We start from the raw sequence: 19,508 nt of genomic DNA on the forward strand, positions 1-19,508 counted from the left end.
AAATGATCATTTTTTAAAAACGAAAAAATTTAAAAGAAAATTTTGGTTAGCCATTCCAATGATTCAATGTGATATTCTGATTAATTGATTTTGTGTCGTATTGATTTAGGGTTTTACAGTCCCTATGTTTAGAATTGCAACCAGATGATCAGACCCAGACAGATTGATGTTTATCCAGTCATGCAAATCCAACTATAAAAAGAAAGTCGGACGTGAAGGACTCACCAAAGCCGACCACACATGAACGACTGTCGGGCAACGTTTAAAGCTATATCTATATCTTCCAACAAATCACCACAAAGCAAACAGTTGCAGTCCATAGTAAAGTGGAGTTTACTTCTCTCATTAAGTTTTTTTGTTACACGACAACCAAAGAAAAGCTTTCAGTCGAGGTAGACCTCGAAATTTATATATACAAATATAATTATTATAACATCTCACATTTATTCTTACTTTGACTAATGAAAATAAAAATTATATATATACATATTTATATTAATTAGGGTAAATACAAATTTTATCTTAAAAGTCGCATCAAATTATGAGATGGATGAATTTTTTTCTAAGTCGGGCCAAACATCAAATAAAAAATATTATATTAAAATTGAGTTTAAATAAATTAAAATCTGACCTGACCCATAATCAATACAAATGATAAAAATTTATCACCACAAATCATTTTAAATTTAAAATAAAATTATTTTTGGTAAATAAAATAAAATAATTAATATAATTTATGCATTTATTAATTATATTTTGAAGATAAATAATTTTACATAGTGATAACAAATAATATCATAAATAAAAAATGCACACAAACACATAATTCACTTGACACTGCTATCTCTTAGCTTTTTTTTTCCTTTTTCCATTTGACCTCTCTTTTCACATCCATTTATTAGGTTCCTCTCAATAGTCTTCTTCTTCGTTTAATAACTTTTTTCCCCCATTGGATTGTACAAATCTAAGCTGAAATACCCATCTCTAAAATCTTTAATTTTTTTTATGTTTATTGGACTGAGAGAAGGACAAAAAGGCTCTTCTGGGTATTTTTCATTTTGGGGGCTGCTGCTTTGTTCTGCAAACTAAATTAGCTTTCTGGGTTGTTGCAGAAAAGCCTTTAATACCCAGTTGAATATGTCATATAAAGGTTGAAGAATCAATCAATTTGTATAAAAACTTTTCAATTTTAGAAAAGGTTTTTTGTCAATAATAAAAAATTTCCTCTTTTGTTTTCCCCCTCATTTTTTCCTTTTAATTTATTTCTTTTCCTTAAGCGAAGAGAAGGATATGGGCAAGCAAGGTCCTTGCTATCACTGTGGAGTTACAAGTGAGTTATTGTTTCTCCGTTAACTTTTTCTTTATAAGCTTTAGGGGAAAAAAAAACCTGAATTTGAGTTCTAGGATGTGTGTAAATGTAAACTTTTTCTTTAAGTCAGTAAATTCGGTGTATGATTTTATATTTGCCTGGGATAAATGCATAATATGTCATATAAAGGTTGAAGAAATCAATCAATTTGTATAAAAACTTTTCAATTTTTAGAAAAGGTTTTTTGTCAATAAATAAAAAAATTTCCTCTTTTGTTTTTCCCCCTCATTTTTTCCTTTTAATTTATTTCTTTTCCCTTAAGCGAAAGAGAAGGATATGGGCAAGCAAGGTCCTTGCTATCACTGTGGAGTTACAAGTGAGTTATTGTTTCTCCGTTAACTTTTTCTTTATAAAGCTTTAGGGGAAAAAAACCTGAATTTTGAGTTCTAGGATGTGTGTAAATGTAAACCTTTTTCTTTAAGTCAGTAAATTCGGTGTATGATTTTATATTTGCCTGGATAAATGCATAATTATATCATTGGAATTTGGGAGGGGAATAACTGTATGATGAAACAGATTAAACCAAATATATGGGCAAAGATAAAAATTTAGGACATGTTATGTTCTTTGTGATATTTTGTCTGCATATGAATTCAGAAACAGGTTTGTTTTTCAGTCCATGTAAAGCTTTGAACTTGAATTTGGTATTGAATCGATTGTAATTTTCAACCTCATTTCTCAGCGTGTCTTCTTTGACTATTGTTCAAATTTCCAGGTATCTCAGAAAGGAAAATGAGTTTGAACTCATTGGATACTGGGGTATGCATATGTTGTTGACTCTTGCAGTTTCGGATTCAACATTTGATTGGTATGTTTTGATGTTATAAGCTTAAACATCAAGTCAAACCTCATTTTTCTTCTATTCAATTGAATGGAATGCATTTCTTTGCAAAATCATTGTTTTGATCCTTTAGTGGTGCACTTGCCATGACTTGCTAAATAAGCTCTGGTTTAAAATTCAGTGTTAAAGAGGAAAGCACTCTAGTGGTTGTTCCAAGACTTTTCTTTCGTTCTTTGTTGATAAGAGCTATCCACCACCATGGACTCCAATACAAAATGTGAAACATTTTTTAAGGATTGCACTTTATTTTTTAAAACATTTTGTTAAACCATTCTTTGTTTCTTTTTTTTTTTGTTCTGGATACCATTCAATTCTATTTTGAAGTTAATCTTGTTTACTATTTATCCTTTAAGCAATTCAACCTCGTAAGTATCATTTTCATTTAAACACTCTGAATGACTTCTAAGTGTTCAATTTAGTGCACCATTAACAAAATACTTCAATTGTTTTTTATAGTTTTTGAACTTAGCGTGTCTTTGTACTTGGCTAAGAATATGCTGAACTCTTTTGTGCACCCTTTTGTATTCTGTTGAGGTCTTGTCCTTGTATATATCTATAAAATTTGGCAAATGTCTCTTGCGGTTAGAAGAGCCATAAGCATATCACAGCCCTTGATTGGTCTAAACTTACTGACAACACTGCATTGTGATAGGCACTCCTCTTTGGCGCAATGGACCTCCTGAGAAGCCAGTGTTGTGTAATGCATGTGGATCACGGTGGAGGACAAAAGGGACACTTGCAAAATATACCCCACTTCATGCTCGTCCTGAACCTGAGGAGAATAGGGCTAGAGTGAAGAGCATATCTATAAATAAGAACAAAGAAGTAAAACTACTGAAAAGAAAGCCAAATCATGAAACAGCCATTGTGTCCCCTGATTACAATCTAGGCTTCCGTAAATTTGTGGATGAAGATACTAGTAATAGATCAAGTTCTGGATCAGCCATATCTAATTCTGAAAGCTGTGCTCAATTTGGCAGTGCAGATGCTAGTGACTTAACAGGTTGGACATGATGCCATCAGTGTTCCATCACTAACTGTGTGGGAGTAAATTGCAATTTTTTTGTCATTAAAGGGTCATATACTGAAATTCATTGGAAATTCTCATTCCATCTTCTGAACTCATTGGAGATTCATGGCATTATCAAATGATTCTGGACATGTTTATATATCTTCCTAAAATTCAAGTGTTATGGTTTAACACTAAACGATGCACATTGAACAACTGAAGTAAAAAGGTTTTCATATCTTTGAGATATTTGAAGTGAATGTTTAGTTTTCAGTTGAAACAACCTATTGACATGATTCAGACTATACCTTGTTTTATTGTATTAAATCTTCTGTTTAGCATTCATCTTGGTGTTTTAATCCCCATAGTCGAATTTTACCTTCATTTCCCACTTAATCTTGACTAATGCGAGTCAATTCATTTAGCTACATATGTTTACAGTTTTAAAATTTTGTGAAATACTGATATAAGATGTCGTCTTTCTATCTTTTTCCAGGACCTGCTCAATCTAATGTGTGGGACTCAATGGTACCTTCTAAGAAAAGAACATGTGCAAATCATCCAAAGCCATCACCAGTCGAGAAACTTACAAAAGATTTGTATACTATTTTACATGAACAAGGACAGTCTTCATATTTCTCTGGATCTTCTGAGGAGGACTTGCTTCTTGAGAGTGAAACTCCCATGGTTTCTGTTGAGATTGGGCATGGAAGTATTCTGATTAGGCATCCGAGCTCAATAGCTCAAGAAGAGGAATCAGAAGCTAGTTCCCTCTCATTTGATAATAAACAATATTCAATGAATGAGGCTTATTCACATTCATCAAACTTCCCTTCATATAGTGATAGGAAGAGCATAAAATTTTTGGGACATAGAATTGAAAAGGCAAAGAACCCTGCTGGACAAGGAATGCTGCATGAGCAACTTAAGAGGTAAAACTTTTACTTTTTGTTATGGCATTTCACAAGTTGCAACAGAATCTACCGCTTATGAAGCTAGCATTGGTGTGGACCATGTGACCTTTAAACTGAAAGATTTATGAAAATTACCATGGCCACTCAAAAAGATTAAGATAAATGTATAGTATATTTCTTACAGCAATGCAAGACATGGAACTTATCTCAAAAGCTCAATGTAGTTATATCTTGATCCTTGCAGTTTTTTTCAGGAAGAAATTTTAGTTATCACAACTCACGGCTTACATAAAGAAAATAGATGCTGTGAATGTGAGGAGATACGGGAGAATGGTGCTTTCATTGATTAATATATCTTTTCTTTTCCCTTTTGACATTTGGCAGAGACAAGGCTCCATATGAAAAATCACTAATGCTGGAAAGTCATAATTCACCGCTGTGTAACATAGATTTGAATGTAAGTTCCCTTATTTCATTTTCTTAAGTTGTTTATGAGGGAAAGTTCTTTAAACCTCAACTTAACCGCTGCTACGTTAAACCTCTCAATTGAGAACTCAGAACCATTAAGTTGACATTTAATGATTTCAGATGTTCAAAAATCTCTCATAACTCTTCCATCTTAAGAAAGGGTTGAGTTACCTTGAACATTTTTGCACTGCTGCACATATTCTTTCACAAATATGTGATGATAATTTTTTGTCGTATAGGATATTATCAACTTTGAGGAGTTCGTCAAGAATTTGACAAAAGACGAACAACAGCAATTACTGCAATATCTACCTCCTCTTGACATTGCCAAACTCCCTGAGAGGTACCCTTTTTTACTCTTTTTCAAGAATCAAGAGGGAAAGTAATATATTTCTATTTTATGTTTTGTGTGTAATGGAATGCATTTTGGGTAATAATAGTATTTTGATAGTATCCGGTGCACAATAGTGGAAATCAGGTAAAAAGGGGAAAGGGAGAAAAAAACCAGTAACGGCTATTATTCATTTAAAGAGATGAGAATAATTGAAACATGCTGTGGAGAATGGACTTGCTGATAGTCTTCTTTGCATCTGCAGCCTGAAAAGCATGCTTGAAAGCCCTCAATTCAAGGATAACTTATGTTACTTTCAGCAACTGCTCGAGGAAGGGGTCTTTGACATCTCTGTTCCTGGGGTGAAAGCTGAAGATTGTAAGACTTTAAAAAGACTTGCATTATTCAATTTGATGAAATCTGACTGGGTGGAACGCTGTCATGGACTCGAGGTTTGAATTGGTTATCTTTAGTTGTGACAGCTTGACACGAACTTCTTGTGCTCAGTGCATAAAAGCATTTCTTTGGCTGCAGAAATGTAAAAATAGTGTTGGAGGGTCGGTTGTTGCTAGAGGACCAAACGCCATAACATTGAATAATTCGGTAACTATGAAGAGATCACGGGACAGTCAAATTCCAGGTTAGAAAATTTTCTCTGCTAGAATTGCACTGCATGAAACTTTTTTTGGCCCAAGCTATGTGTGAAATAGATCCTGTTAAATTATATCGATGACTTGATAGTAGCATTGAATGTGAAAGTGAAAATAACCCAAATGAGCTTTTATGATAAAAGGAAAGTAACAAGAATATTTAATAAACTGGATGAAAGAAATATAATTGCAAACATGAAACAGTAAAATTATCAGTAAGTAAATAAGTTTCATCTGTAAGTTGAGTGTTGATTTTGTGGGCATTTTGAATTATCAGAGTTACACTGTCATTTTGTTCAAGAAAGGATATTAAAGAGTCCAAAGAGAGGGATCGTGAAGGCTACCTACGGAAACAAAGAACACAGAGAAAATGATGGTTCTTGCTTTAGCCCCAGAAGCCTGTTTGCGTTGCCTCCCGATGGTAGCTCTCTCATGCTGGACCCTTTCCATTTTGTTGATGAATGTTCAGACCAAGATTTGCTGCTGGATGTGCCGCCCAATGGCACATTTCCACAGTCAGAGCTGCTTCATCCTCCTCCAAGTATTGGGCAACAGGCAAGCACTAGTAGTAACTCGTCGCACCCACATCTTGTTCATCCCTAGTAATGGTTGTTCATTACTAGAACTATAAAGTTATGCTCCTGCAAGATCCCCGTGATCGGGGTCAACATATTTTGCTGGCTGAAAGCCAAAGTTTGTGAATGTGGTTTGATGGTTGCTCTTTCTTTCCTCTTGATTTATCAAACTTGGAATGCTGAGGGATGGATTTTGAGGTGGGTATTTCTGTATAGGTTGACAATAGATTTGTAATATAGATCTCAAAAAAAAAAAAATGGAGAAGAGGTAGTAGTTTCCAGAGTTTTGTATGCAAATGTAGTTTTTGCGTGGAAACATAATTTTACATACCCCTTTGGTCAGTTTCCGGCTTATCCCAGAGTGAGGAAAGAAAAATGGAATAAAAGGGATATGCAAATTAACTTTCAAGGGATGCATGCTAAGGAATTACCATTTGGCCTTTATTAATGCCTTTTTTTTATCCTTACATATATCATTTGATTGAAGGAAAATCTAATCAACTTGGAAGAAGTGGCAATAATTTTTTCATTATTGTAAGTAGTAGTGGCGAATCTAGAAAAATTTTATAAGTCGGGCTAGTATAAACATAATAATTTTTTTATCTAAATTAATTCATAAATATTTAATTTAAAAATATATTAACAATTATAGATAGATATATATTTGGATTAAATCTAGAAAAATATATTAATTGAATCAATATAATTTTCTTAACATAATTTATACATATTTTTTATTTAGGGTAAATTAATTATTTGGTCACCCACCTATTACTTAATTTATGTTTTGGTCACTCAACTATTATTTTTTCAAAATCATAGCTAACCTTACGATTTGGTTTTATTTTTATTACATGTCGTTTAAAAAACAACAATAATGTTAACATGACATTTTTAATTATTTTTCAATCATAACATGATATTATCATATGATATATCAACATCACGCTAATTTTTTAAAGAGACCAAATGTAACTTTACTTGTGATTTAAAATAAATAATAATTGAGTGACTAAAATAGAAATTAAATAAAAAATGGGTGACTAAATAAGTAATTTATCCTTTTTTGAGCATAGGGGGACATGGCCTAGGCCTAGATACGCCCATGGTAAGGAGGTTTTACTCGAATACCACTCTTGACTCGAATAGGATTATTCTCACATAGGTGATTTACACATCATGGCAATCTCACCAAGATGTTATGGCTTTGCACATAAAAAATCTTCTTCTACTTAATCCAATCATACCATTTTCACTCACATACCCCATACAAATATTCCAAAACTTGATATTGTAACACCTTAATTCAGTTCGATCAGGAGACCGATGGATTAAAGTGTTATACGGGACCATCAAGTGGCTAACCCAAAATTTTCTTTCAAAAACCAATTGTAAAACATCATATGTAAACCATCCACAATGATATAAATAAAAACTAATAATCAAGTTCACAAATACGGGAGCTCCCATTACATCCCAAAATAATAATACGAAGTTAAAACAAAGTAGAGTTACGATTGAATACAAGGTATACAAATAGATGCATTCACTAATAATTATACTATACTACATGCATTCACTAAATGAGTATGGTAGTGGCATAGGTATTAATACATAAGGATGTCGACATGAAATGTTGAGGTAGACATCATGGTGTGGCTGAGGGTTCTGCATCTCGGAGCGTATACCCCTCTAGCCTACCTAGAATACCCTCGCTATCTGGTGTTAGATCCAAAATTGCATCGAAGACGTACACCCGACAAACTTACTTCATCGAGTATTGGGGCATCTGCATTTAGTTGGCGACTGAAGTGCCTTAGCATTGACTGGGATATATCCAAACTTTTCTTTAGCAAGACAATTGTCCTCTATTAAAGTACATCGGGTGTCCTGATTGTTTTCCGAGTATCAAACAAGGTAGTTTTATGTTATCCTAGCTGTCATTGTTTCTAGTTGTGTTGCATTTATTATTGTTCTCACTTGTAGTTTTATTTAACAATATTCTAGTGTTATTGGGTCCCTTAAGTCTAACCCCTTAATCAATTGGATTCTTTATCCAAAACTATACGCTGGTACTGATACTGAGCTTTTCGGTATCGATGTTGTCCTCTGGGTATCGATACCCACCCTTTGGTATTAATATTGTTATGTCTATTATAAGCTGAGAAGGAATAGTATCGATACTCTTGGACTAAGTATCAATACTTTTGTACAGGGGTATTGATACTATCCTGAGTATTGATATCAAATTATGCTCCAATGTTTTGAAAAATACTTAGTATTGATACCCCTACTGGGAGTATCGATACTCTACCTTCATATCGATCCCATGAGTACCGATACTAAAATTGGCTACTAGAATTTGCTAAGTGAACTCGGTACTATCACAAGTATCGATACCCAACCAATAGTATCTACCTTATGAATGAGTAACGATACTTATAGCCCAAAACTTCCTTATTTAAAACCATCTGATGAACAATATCAGTATTTCTTCAGTACCGATACTCAAACCCAAAAATACCCTATTTAGGCACGATTTTTCATATAAAATCTTTCATTTTCTCAACTCTTTTTCTCATCATCATAATCTCGTAATCTTTCCAAGCCTTTCTGAATCGTTAACTTTGGAACAACAATCTATTAGGCCCTAACAACAAAAATATCTAATCTGTAACCGAAATTATTCTAATCCAACATTCTCTAAATTGATATCCTTGTTTTTCCAATTGAGTGAATTGTGATCTCGTCTCAATTTACTCTTCACCCGTTGATAGAACATTCCTTTTGTAGCATGAAGAAAATTTCGTACGACACTAACCTTTCTAGAATAGTAAATTAGAGTTTCCTTTAGTTTATTCAAATTAAAAACAATCCCGATCTTCTTTTCTGAATTACCAAATAATATCACTAAACTAACATTTCTCACTATATCATTACACTATCGAATTTACTCGTATACCATCACATTAATTAAAAAAATCAGCATTATTCATCTAATCACTTAATCACACCAGATAAATAATTCAAACATCCTAATGTGTATAAAATTTCACACTTTTTCTCTTTGGTATAGGCCAAGAATCGACTAAACCTGCAGTTCTGATACCAAAAACTGTAACACTCTTAACTCATATATCCCATATACGAGTCAAATATGTCACATTAATCATACGAAACATTTACTAATTGAAAACCAGTAAAAAATCATTTCTTTAAAATTTCAAAATGCATTTCTTTATTTTAAAACTAATAATCACTCAAAATCAATTTAATATTTAATTTCAAAATTTAAATTCAATTCAGATAGTATTTTAGGCAGTTTGTATTGTAATATATCTTAAATAAAAATGCCATAAAATTACCTGATTTGAAAATCATTTCTATCATAAATAATTAGATTTAATAAATTAATATTCATAATTAATAACGTCCTTTGTAAAGCTAAACATAAATTAAACAAAATACTTAAACAGACTCGAATCAGAGCAACTAGAAACTTCTTTAATATACATGTGACTACCAAATAAATTAACAACCATGATGTCATTACTATTGATTTTGGTGGCATAACTGATTCCTCGGAAATGATGCTGATGCACTCTCTACTTTTTTTTCTTGCTTGTACCTACGTGTGAAACACTCACACGCTAAGTTTTCACTTAGTGAGGTAACCAAAAAATAAAATATATAAAATATTTGACGTATAAACAGACAATACCATATAAAAACATAAAATAAAATATGTATAAAATCAGTTGTTAACTGTAATAAGAATTTAATATAGAAAACTGTAATTCATACCATACTGTACCATTTTAGATATGTACTTTTCTATTTCAGTTTATATCATTGCAAAATTGTACTTTCTTTCGAAATCAGATCATTTCAATCCATACTTTTCTTATTATATCAGACATTTGCCCACTGTATTATCATGAGAAAGAGGTTACCTTAGGCTACCTTGCTTTGCTTGCAAATGGAAAAAGAGGTTAAATGAAGTCATAGATGAATGTGGACATCCTACATGTCCAAATCAGCTTGTCTCTTCAAATTCCTTGCTGATTTTTCACATAATTTGATTATTAAATGAAATAAATCAGCCTTCATTGCCTGTTCCTTGGTAGCATGTGAATAGCCTTCAAAGAATGATAAGTAAGACTTGAATAGGTGAATTTTAATGCATTGTCTCTCCAAGAATATGAACAGCCTTGAAAGATGAAAAGAATTAATCTTTAATTGCTTTGAATAGAAGCATTAAGATAGAATTCAATTGCTTATCACTTTCTAGAAGATGAAAGGACTATTCCTTAGCTCAAACTCATCCAAATCATCCTTGTCAAATTCCCGTAATGAAAATTCCAGCCTGCATTATCTTCAGTAAATCGATCATATCTCAAGCTCCGATATCGGATTGAGGTGATTAAAAAGGCGTTGGAAAGCTAAGAGATATGAATAATATCCAATTGATTTCTGGTCGAAAACAATCTGTATCGCATCCAGAATTAGAATACATTCTGACTGATATTCTTGCATCTGTTGAAACTGTTCAACTTCTCTCATGCCCTAGACACAAAGGCAACTTTATTCAATCTTTAATTGAAAATATGCATGAAACAATAAGAGTTAGTTTATTAAATGAACTAGTTTGATGAATGACTACTTTAATTAATGAACTAACTTTATTCAATGAACTAGATGCATGAATGAAGTAGCTTACTATGATCTATATGCATTTGAACTACTTCCCTAAATGAACTAGATGCTTTGAATGCAATGCATGCTTAATGAAAAACACATTTATTAAATGCAATGAATGTCATGCAACTAATAAAACTCATGCAAATTCATACAATGAATGATATATGACAAGAATATCCTAAGAGGTAAATACAAACATATGATAAATATAGTGCATAAATGAGAAGGTAAAGGATGAAGTAAGGTAAAACTCCCTTTGAATCAGCCTTGGTGAACTTCAATGATTTAATCAGATCAAGAAGAAAGTTAGGGCTGATTGGGATCACATCATGGAAAAATTCGTATTTCCAGTTGATATCCTCATCTTGGACATTGAAAGCCGATGAAATGCACCTATCATCCTAGGATGACCCTTTTTAGCCACTGGAAGAATCCTAATAGATTGCAATGGTAGATAAGCTCAATAAAGCCACAAGAAAGATCATTTTCACATCCCTTTTATTGACCAAATGCTAGATAAGCTAGAGGGAAAAACATTTTACTACTTCCTTGATGGATTTCAGGATATAATCAAATAGCCATAGCACTGGAGGATCAAAGAAGACTACTTTCACATGTCCATATGGTACCTATGCTTTTAGACGAATGTCATTTGGTCTGTGTAAACGGCCCAGCTACCTTTCAAAGATGATGATGGTCATCTTTTTAGATATGGTGGAAGAGTGCATGGAAGTATTTATAGATGTTTTCTCCATCTCAGGTGACGATTCAATCGATGTCTTGATAATTTATCCAAAGTACTGAAACGATGTGAAGAAGCCAACCTAGTACTAAATTGGGAGAATGCCATTTTATGGTAATTGAGGGAATAGTGATGGGTCACAAATTTCTAGTCAAGGCATTGAAGTCGATAAAGCTAAGGTAGAAGTAATCGCAAACCTACCTCCACCCACCAATGTGAGGTGTACGTAGTTTCCTTGGACATGCAATCTTCTACAGGCGGTTCATAAAGATTTTTCTCAAATCTCAAACCCTTGTACCTTTTACTTCAACAAAATCAACCATTTGTGTTTACTAATGATTGTTTGAATGCTTTTATAGATTTGAAGAAAAAACTTTCAGCAGCACCAATCGTTGTTCCACCTGACTGGAATGAACCTTTCGAACTCATGTGATGCTAGTGATTACGCATTCGGGGCAGTGCTAGGGCAACGAAAAAGTTAAATATTTAATGTTATCTACTATGCTAGCCATACTCTTAATGATGCACAAGTAATCTATCCACCACTGAAAAAGAACTCTTAGCAGTAGTATTTGCATTCGATAAGTTTAGGCCATATCTCTTAGGCACCAAAGTTATTGTGGATACAGATCATTCTGCCATTAAATATTTGAATAATAAAAAAGATGCAAAGCCTAGGCTAATCAGATGGATATTATTACTACAAGAATTTGATTTAGAGATCAAGGATAAAGGGTACATAAAATCAAGTAGCAGATCATGTGTCTAGACTAGATAACAAAAATTGATTGTGTTGACATAACAGAAATTCAAGAGGATTCCCTGATGAAAATTTATTTGTCACAACTACCTTAGTATGATGACATAGTTAACTTTCTTGCTAGTGGTATTGTTCCTCCTGATTTATCTAGCCAAGGCCGAAAAAAGTTACGACATGATGTGCGACACTACTACTGGGATGAACTATTCCTATTCAAGCAATGTGGAGACCAAATAATCCGAAGATGAGTCCCAGAAGAAGAGCACAAAGAAATCCTTCTCCAATGCCACTCGTCATCGTATGGAGGACTTTTGGCGGCATGAGAATAGCGGCGAAAGTTCTTCAATATGGGATTCTATTGGATAACTTGTTCAAAGACGCACATGAATTCTACAAGTCATGTGACAGATGCCAACGAACAGGCAACATATCAAAAGACATGAGATGCCATGGCAGAACATTCTGGAGGTTGAACTTTTGGCGTATAGGGAATAGATTTCATGGGACCCTTCCCCACATCTTTCAGATATTTATACATTCTCTTGGCAATGGATTATGTGTCCGAGTGGGTTGAAGCCATTGCAAAACCTAAAAATGATTCCAAGATCATGGTCAAGTTTTGTACAAGAACATATTCACACGTTTTGGAACACCACGAGCTATCATTAGTGATGAAGGCACACATTTTGATAACAATTAATTGCCAAGGCATTGAAACGATATGGAGTGCGACATCGGATCGTAATGGCATATCACCCTCAGACTAATGGACATGCCGAAGTCTCTATCCGGGAAATCAATAGATCATTGAGAAAGTGTCAACCCAAGTCGAGAGGACTGGTCACTAAACTAGATGAGCTATGGGCTTATCACATAGCATTCAAGACACTGCTAGGAATGTCCCTTTCAAACTCGTCTACGACAAAAAATGCCATTTGCCTGTGGAACTTGAACATAAAGCCAATTGGGCCATCAAGAAGTTAAACATGGATGCTCAGCTTGCTAGAGAAAGAACTCTTAGAACTGAATGAAATGGATGAATTCAAAGCACATGCCTACGAAAATGCCCGCTTATACAAAGAAAAAACAAAATGATAGCAAAACAGAAAAATATGTAGGCAATTTATTCTGGACAAGTAATGCTCTATAATTCATGAATCAAATTATTCCCAGGCAAGCTAAAGTCATGGGTTAGGACTGTTCATCGTACATCAAGTTCATAACAATGGAGCAATCTAAATCAAGAACTAAGATGATGAATCCATTTTCAAGTTGAACTGGAAGAGACTAAAGGAATACAAAGGCACCACTCATGCGGAACAAACCGACATCAACAGCACATGATGCCCAAGAGTTTTCCCTACTTACTTGACAAAATTTGTTGCCTAGGCAACGTAAATCTGAATTTTGTACATAAATAAATTAAGTTATTTTATGCACCCATTATCTGTTTTACTTTATTTAGTTTTCTTTATTTATTGTAGGAATGCAAAGTATACATGGCAGCATGGGGAAAGTTCACGTATGAAAAGGAAGAAACCCTAGGGCATAGAAAATTTAGGCGGCATATTAAAGAGGGAAAGTATATTTTCCCCTACTTTACGTCCAATCAGATATCAAGCAATCAATGCAAATCTTTTCCTCTCTTGTTTTGACCGAATTGAACTAAAGAAACCACCCATTAACTTCCAAAAAAACCCCCTCAACTCCATCTTCATCATCGTGCTTTAATCTCTCTATACTTCAAGAAAAAAATCAACAAAATTCCCCCATCTTCGCCGCTAATCTCACTGTACCAAAACAAGTATCATGGCCAATCGAAGAAAAACCCAGCCCAACACAAAGCTTTGAGCGTTTCCAGACAGTTGAAGCTGATGCACACTTCAAGAACTTCCAAAAACAACAAGTGTATTTGGAAGACGATTTCATTTTTCCATTAGAGAACGAAGAGCCATTAGGACCAGAGATCATGGATGTGGTTCGAAAACACAACTGGGAGAAGTTTGCTCGCCACCATAAAGTCGTAGCACCAACGATGGTTAGAGAGTTTTACACTCATCTTGAAGACCCTTCCAACCATATTGTGTATGTCAGGGAAACTCCTTCGATTTTCCCCTTCAGCACTCAAATTTATTTCAAACTGAGGAAAGTGGAGGATCAGCATAAAAGGTTTGTGGCTGAGGCAGACCAAGAGACTTACGATGGAGTATTCGAAGATCTTTGTTTCGGGTGGGCTAAGTTCGAGGAGAATGCGCCAACAAGGAAAAAGGTCGATCGTCAAGCCCTTAAGCCGGTTGTAAAATTATAGAATCATTTTCTCAAAGGTACACTTATGCCAACATCTCATAATACAATCGTGCTCATGAAAGACTGATGATGCTACACTCAATAATACACAGGAGAAAAATCAATGTTGGAGAACTCATCTTCGAACAAATCCATGAATGCGCCAAAAGAAACTGGGGTAATATCTTATTTCCTAACTTGATAACTTCTCTGTGTAGAAAAAAACAAGGTCCCTAAGGAATCATTTGAGGATTTCATCAAATCAATGAGGGAATCACCAAGAAGAAAATGCCATAATTAATGAGTTTTGATGACAATGCCCCGCATGAAGGATTGGAGAAAGGAGAGCGCCTAGAGAATCATGGATATCTTCTTTGGGTATGTCAAGGCATGGGAAACACGACTCAACGCCTTCTTCAAGGTGATCTCGATCACAAACGATAATTTGTCGGCCTTCCTCGATGTCATCCTGAAGCACACTGCTGGCGGGCATATTCCAAGCCTCGATTCTGCCTGAGGTACCCACAATGTTCCACCATGGCACTTATATCTCGCCTATACAGAGGAAGGCCACAACGACACCGATGAATTCCTTAGTTCCTCCTCATTCTCTACTTCTGAAAGCACTCAAGAGATTCCACCCAACTTCTTCACCGATGAAGATTTCACTCCAGCCCTGACGTAACCCGAGCAAGCTCCAGTATAGTCCCCCATGTCAAGCAACGCCAGTCCTGAAACAGCTCAAAAAAAGCTCCAGTTCCTGCACAACACACTCCAACCAAGACAACCATATCAGCACAAGCCCCGAGCACCACAAGATGCATCAAGTGAACGGCAGGTCGTCCTTCAGCCATCACCTCGATGATAGCAGAGTAGATTCGGGATCAGAGAGTCCCCCTCTTCTCAAACGACATCAAACGAGGGAATCCAGTCAAGCCACACCACCACAGTAAATCGCATTTAATTTTTTTTAGCATTTGCATATAGATACATATATTTAGTTTTTCATACATTGAAGATAATGTATCTCTCGAGTTTGGGGGAGGTATATCATACTTGTTCAAAATTGATGATATTTGGTTGAAAATTTTGGTTCTCATGATATAAGCATGCTAAGTTTATTGTTGGAATGGATTAAGGATGACAATGATGAATGCATAATTGATGGCTAGGCCAGAATTATTGTTAAAGACGTCTAAAGAAGAGAACAAACTCTAGGATGATTCTTTGAAAATTTACAAACATTGTAGGTTTTTGCTTAAGGTAATCAGTAAGTTTTAGGAAAGAACTTTCTACTTGTTGAGATATCAAAAATTTTAAGGTTGAGACTAACTCCTTAGTATTTAAACTTGAAGAAAAGAAGAAGTGACACTCCTCTATGCAAGGGCATAATCACGAAACTCATGAAAAACAAGAGTGTCGAGGCATGAGTGAATGAAAGTAGTCACGGATGACTCTATCGGCTAGCTTGGGGGGTAGAAGGTATGCTCCTTTCACCTAGAGTGTGGAAGGTAGGTGTGAGAGTTGACTCCCCAAAAAAGTTGATAAATAACTAGGAGTAGGAACTAAGCCTGACAAAATTTGATGCCTGACAAACATAAGCGCTTACTTAAGTTTTTTAATTATTTTAATGCATAGACTAATTACAATCACGCACACAAAATAGCAAGGAATTTTGACTAGGGAAGGTACTTGACTGATATGACAGTCAAATGTTGAGGCCAACTTTTTTGTTGAGGGCTGAAATCTCAAACCACATGATTTTCTTAACACTGCTTTGCTATGACAATTTTAATTTTTTTTAGCTATGTACTTACTTGAGGACAAGAAATAACTTAAGTTTAAGGTGTGATAACTCCATAAAAAGACTTTTGCTTTGGCAAAATTTATTTGGTTTGACTGATGTTGCTGAGGAAAGGGTCTGTATGGATTGTGTATGTGCCGAAATTACTGAGGAAGAACATTTTAGTCGCGACAACGTAATTGTAAGGGCCAATGGAATAAAGAAGTTAAAGAACGTGAGGAGCAGATTTATCTCGCCAAGGCAAGGTTTATCTGAAAGTCTAACAATCGCCAGTCGTCTTTCCTTTTTAGCCTGGACAGACAATACGGGTATCTAGGGAATCTCCACTTGTGTGAAACCCTATTGATTTTCCTCTATAAATACCCAGCCATAGCCACCAAAGAAGAAGGCAAGGAAGTTATAAGAGCTTACTTGAAGTGTGAGCAAGCAATGCAGTGTTCCCCACGGTTTACCAACCGACCTTCCTTGGTGTCCTATATTGCCAGACTGTAGAGAGCGGCAGTAGGTCTCGAGAGAGGCTGATCGCCAAGGCAGGCGCGGTGTGATTAGAATTTTCATGACAGAGCCCCGGTTTGGGAGTCGATCTTCCTTTGTTCTAATTCTTAGTATTGGGTTTATTAAAACGATGATACTTGGAGACTTTTTGATAGCACCATGAACTGTCTTACTTGGTGTTAATCTTGTTTTGCCTAAACAATTATTTTTGCTTTAGAATGAAGAATATGATTCTACTCATGATTGTTTTGTTCATTGTTTGAATATTTACCTTGACATCGTAAGAGCTTCGAGAGATTGCCTGGGGTTTTGGTGAACATGTATTGGCAATGTAAGAGCATTGAGATTGTCTTTTGTCTAGATATTAATTCTTAGATTCGAGAGAATTAAGATAGATCTATGTGAATAATGGAATGGATCAGGATAGGGATATTCTAACTTGTCTACCTTAGAGATAGGAGCGGGTTTCAATCAAAAAGGAGGACGCTAAGTAGGATAGATAACGACTATAGTTTACGCATAGAGGTATTGCTACAACAATAGTATGACAAACCAAGGGTTGCAGTTACATGAGGAGTATTGTCATAGCAACCGTCTAAGAATACTTAGTAATCCTGTCAGGCAGTTTAAGAGTGTCATAACAATTCAATCTGGACTTAGTATAATTGTTGTCAATACAAAGATTAACATGAGTGCTCTGATAAGTCTGAATATGCGAGGTTGTTTTGAATATATTTGAATCAACGTTGTCTTTGCTTATTTTTTACATCGATAAGTTCTGCATATTTATTTTTCTCGGAAACTTTTCTACAATCATACTTTATATATTTTATTGCTTTATTATTAATAGTTCGAAAAGATAGTAGGAACTAGTTTGTGATAATAGTTATGTTGTAGTGAAACTTAAAAACTTTCGACCAGTCCCTAAGGAGATACTTCACTTACCCTGTATTACTTGATTCGATTGTGTATCTTGCACAGAATTGCTTGTCTTAGCATATACATTTCAAGCGATCAGTTACTTAGTGCAGGCTGCTGGAGAACGTCCCCGGCTCAACCATAACCAACTTCTCCTTGCCTCTTGTCTTGGAGCTTTCTCCTACCTCTTTCACTATACACAGTAATGAAATTGATTAATAACCATCTAGAGGCTTAAGTATGGTTGAAACATGATTCCTAAGCTCTATAAATAGATTAGGAGTGCTCTTGAACCTCCAACCTAAAACCTAACATAAACTCCACCTAATGTTCCATAACCAAAAACATAAGAAGGTGAGCTCATTATGAAACATAGGGGATGGAGATTTCATTTCTTACCTTGCAATCTCGGAATGAGGATGAATGGTTAACAAAGTTATCACCTCTATGGAATTAAGTGAGAAGTAGAACGAGATGAAGACGAAGGAGAAGAGACAAAGGGTGAAGAAAAGAGTGCTTCAAATGTGAGATCACAAAAATTAATGGAATTCAGCCTTTGTTTCAAAAAGGTATAATTGTTCTCTGATCCTTCCCCTTTTGACCCAAGATTAAAAATGCCCTTTTTAACACTTTGGGTCCAACACAAGCCCAATTCTACATTCACATGGACCATGGCTTTCTTACGAAGCTAATGGATTATCTAAGGCTCGTACAGTTTAGCCTGAAACTCCTACCCGAGATTGGGGCACAACTTGTTTTTTCTCACAAAGTTGTTCCATTTTGTCCCAAGGAAGCAACTATCTTTTCTCTTAATAATCCTGCAAAATTTGATTTAATAAGTATAAATAAATTTGATAGGACATTTTAACTCTTATGTTGTTTCTTCACGTGTGTCAAGGATGACAACTTCTTATAGGTCCCATCTAATGCCTTATCTAATCATTTATACAAGAACATCTTAAATATTCACCTACTAACAGAATTTGGTGTGCGATCCATCATATAATTTCATATTTCATCATCATTGTGTAATAATGGAGACATGACAATAACAACCGTAAAAATAATCACAAAACAAAAAACACGAAGATTTAATGTGAAAATTCTTCTAGAAAAAATTATTGGCAGAAGAAGAAAAAACTCACTATGTCGAGAATAAAGAATACCATAATACAGGAGCATTTGTAGAAATAATTTGACTTCTAACCTTAATTCGCACGATCTATTTATAGAAATAATTATTTGATTACAAAAGAAACTTATTTATTAGAAATGTACTTAAAATAGGTTTGCTACGGTTAATCAACATAAAAGAAGTAAATTTCATATTTCGGTTAAATTAATTTTTTACCTTCCTCAATTATCTCTTAATTTATATCATCATCAATTTACATGACGTCAAATTCGACTTAAACACTAAAATTCCATTTGAAAATGCATGAGATGAACCGCAATATCAAATGAGAGGTTATTCAAGAACTGGACGAGACATGCCAATTTTGTACTGAATTGAATTTTTAATTTGATTAATCTCACATTTAACTTGGTTAAATTGATCCATAAAAGTTAATTATTTTTTGAATTATCTAAATTTAAAATGATTCGAATTTAATTGAACTCCCCTCACCAGTATTTATAACTTCTT

At 34.6% G+C, this 19,508-nt stretch overlaps 1 protein-coding gene across 1 annotated transcript; it reads left to right on the top strand.

The window, feature by feature from the left end:
- Positions 1–1,561: 1,561 nt before the first annotated feature.
- LOC120163491 (GATA transcription factor 26-like) lies at positions 1,562–6,601 on the top strand. The gene is made up of 8 exons (XM_039173418.1): positions 1,562–1,685; positions 2,863–3,213; positions 3,716–4,151; positions 4,518–4,590; positions 4,841–4,944; positions 5,198–5,384; positions 5,467–5,572; positions 5,860–6,601. Exons 1-8 carry the CDS (start codon positions 1,646–1,648, stop codon positions 6,183–6,185), a joined length of 1,623 nt encoding a protein of 540 aa, XP_039029349.1. The 5' UTR covers positions 1,562–1,645; the 3' UTR covers positions 6,186–6,601.
- Positions 6,602–19,508: the final 12,907 nt, after the last annotated feature.

Source organism: Hibiscus syriacus, unplaced genomic scaffold (assembly GCF_006381635.1).
Source record: "Hibiscus syriacus cultivar Baekdansim isolate YM2019G1 unplaced genomic scaffold, ASM638163v2 tig00111458_pilon, whole genome shotgun sequence".
Lineage (NCBI taxonomy): Eukaryota > Viridiplantae > Streptophyta > Magnoliopsida > Malvales > Malvaceae > Hibiscus > Hibiscus syriacus.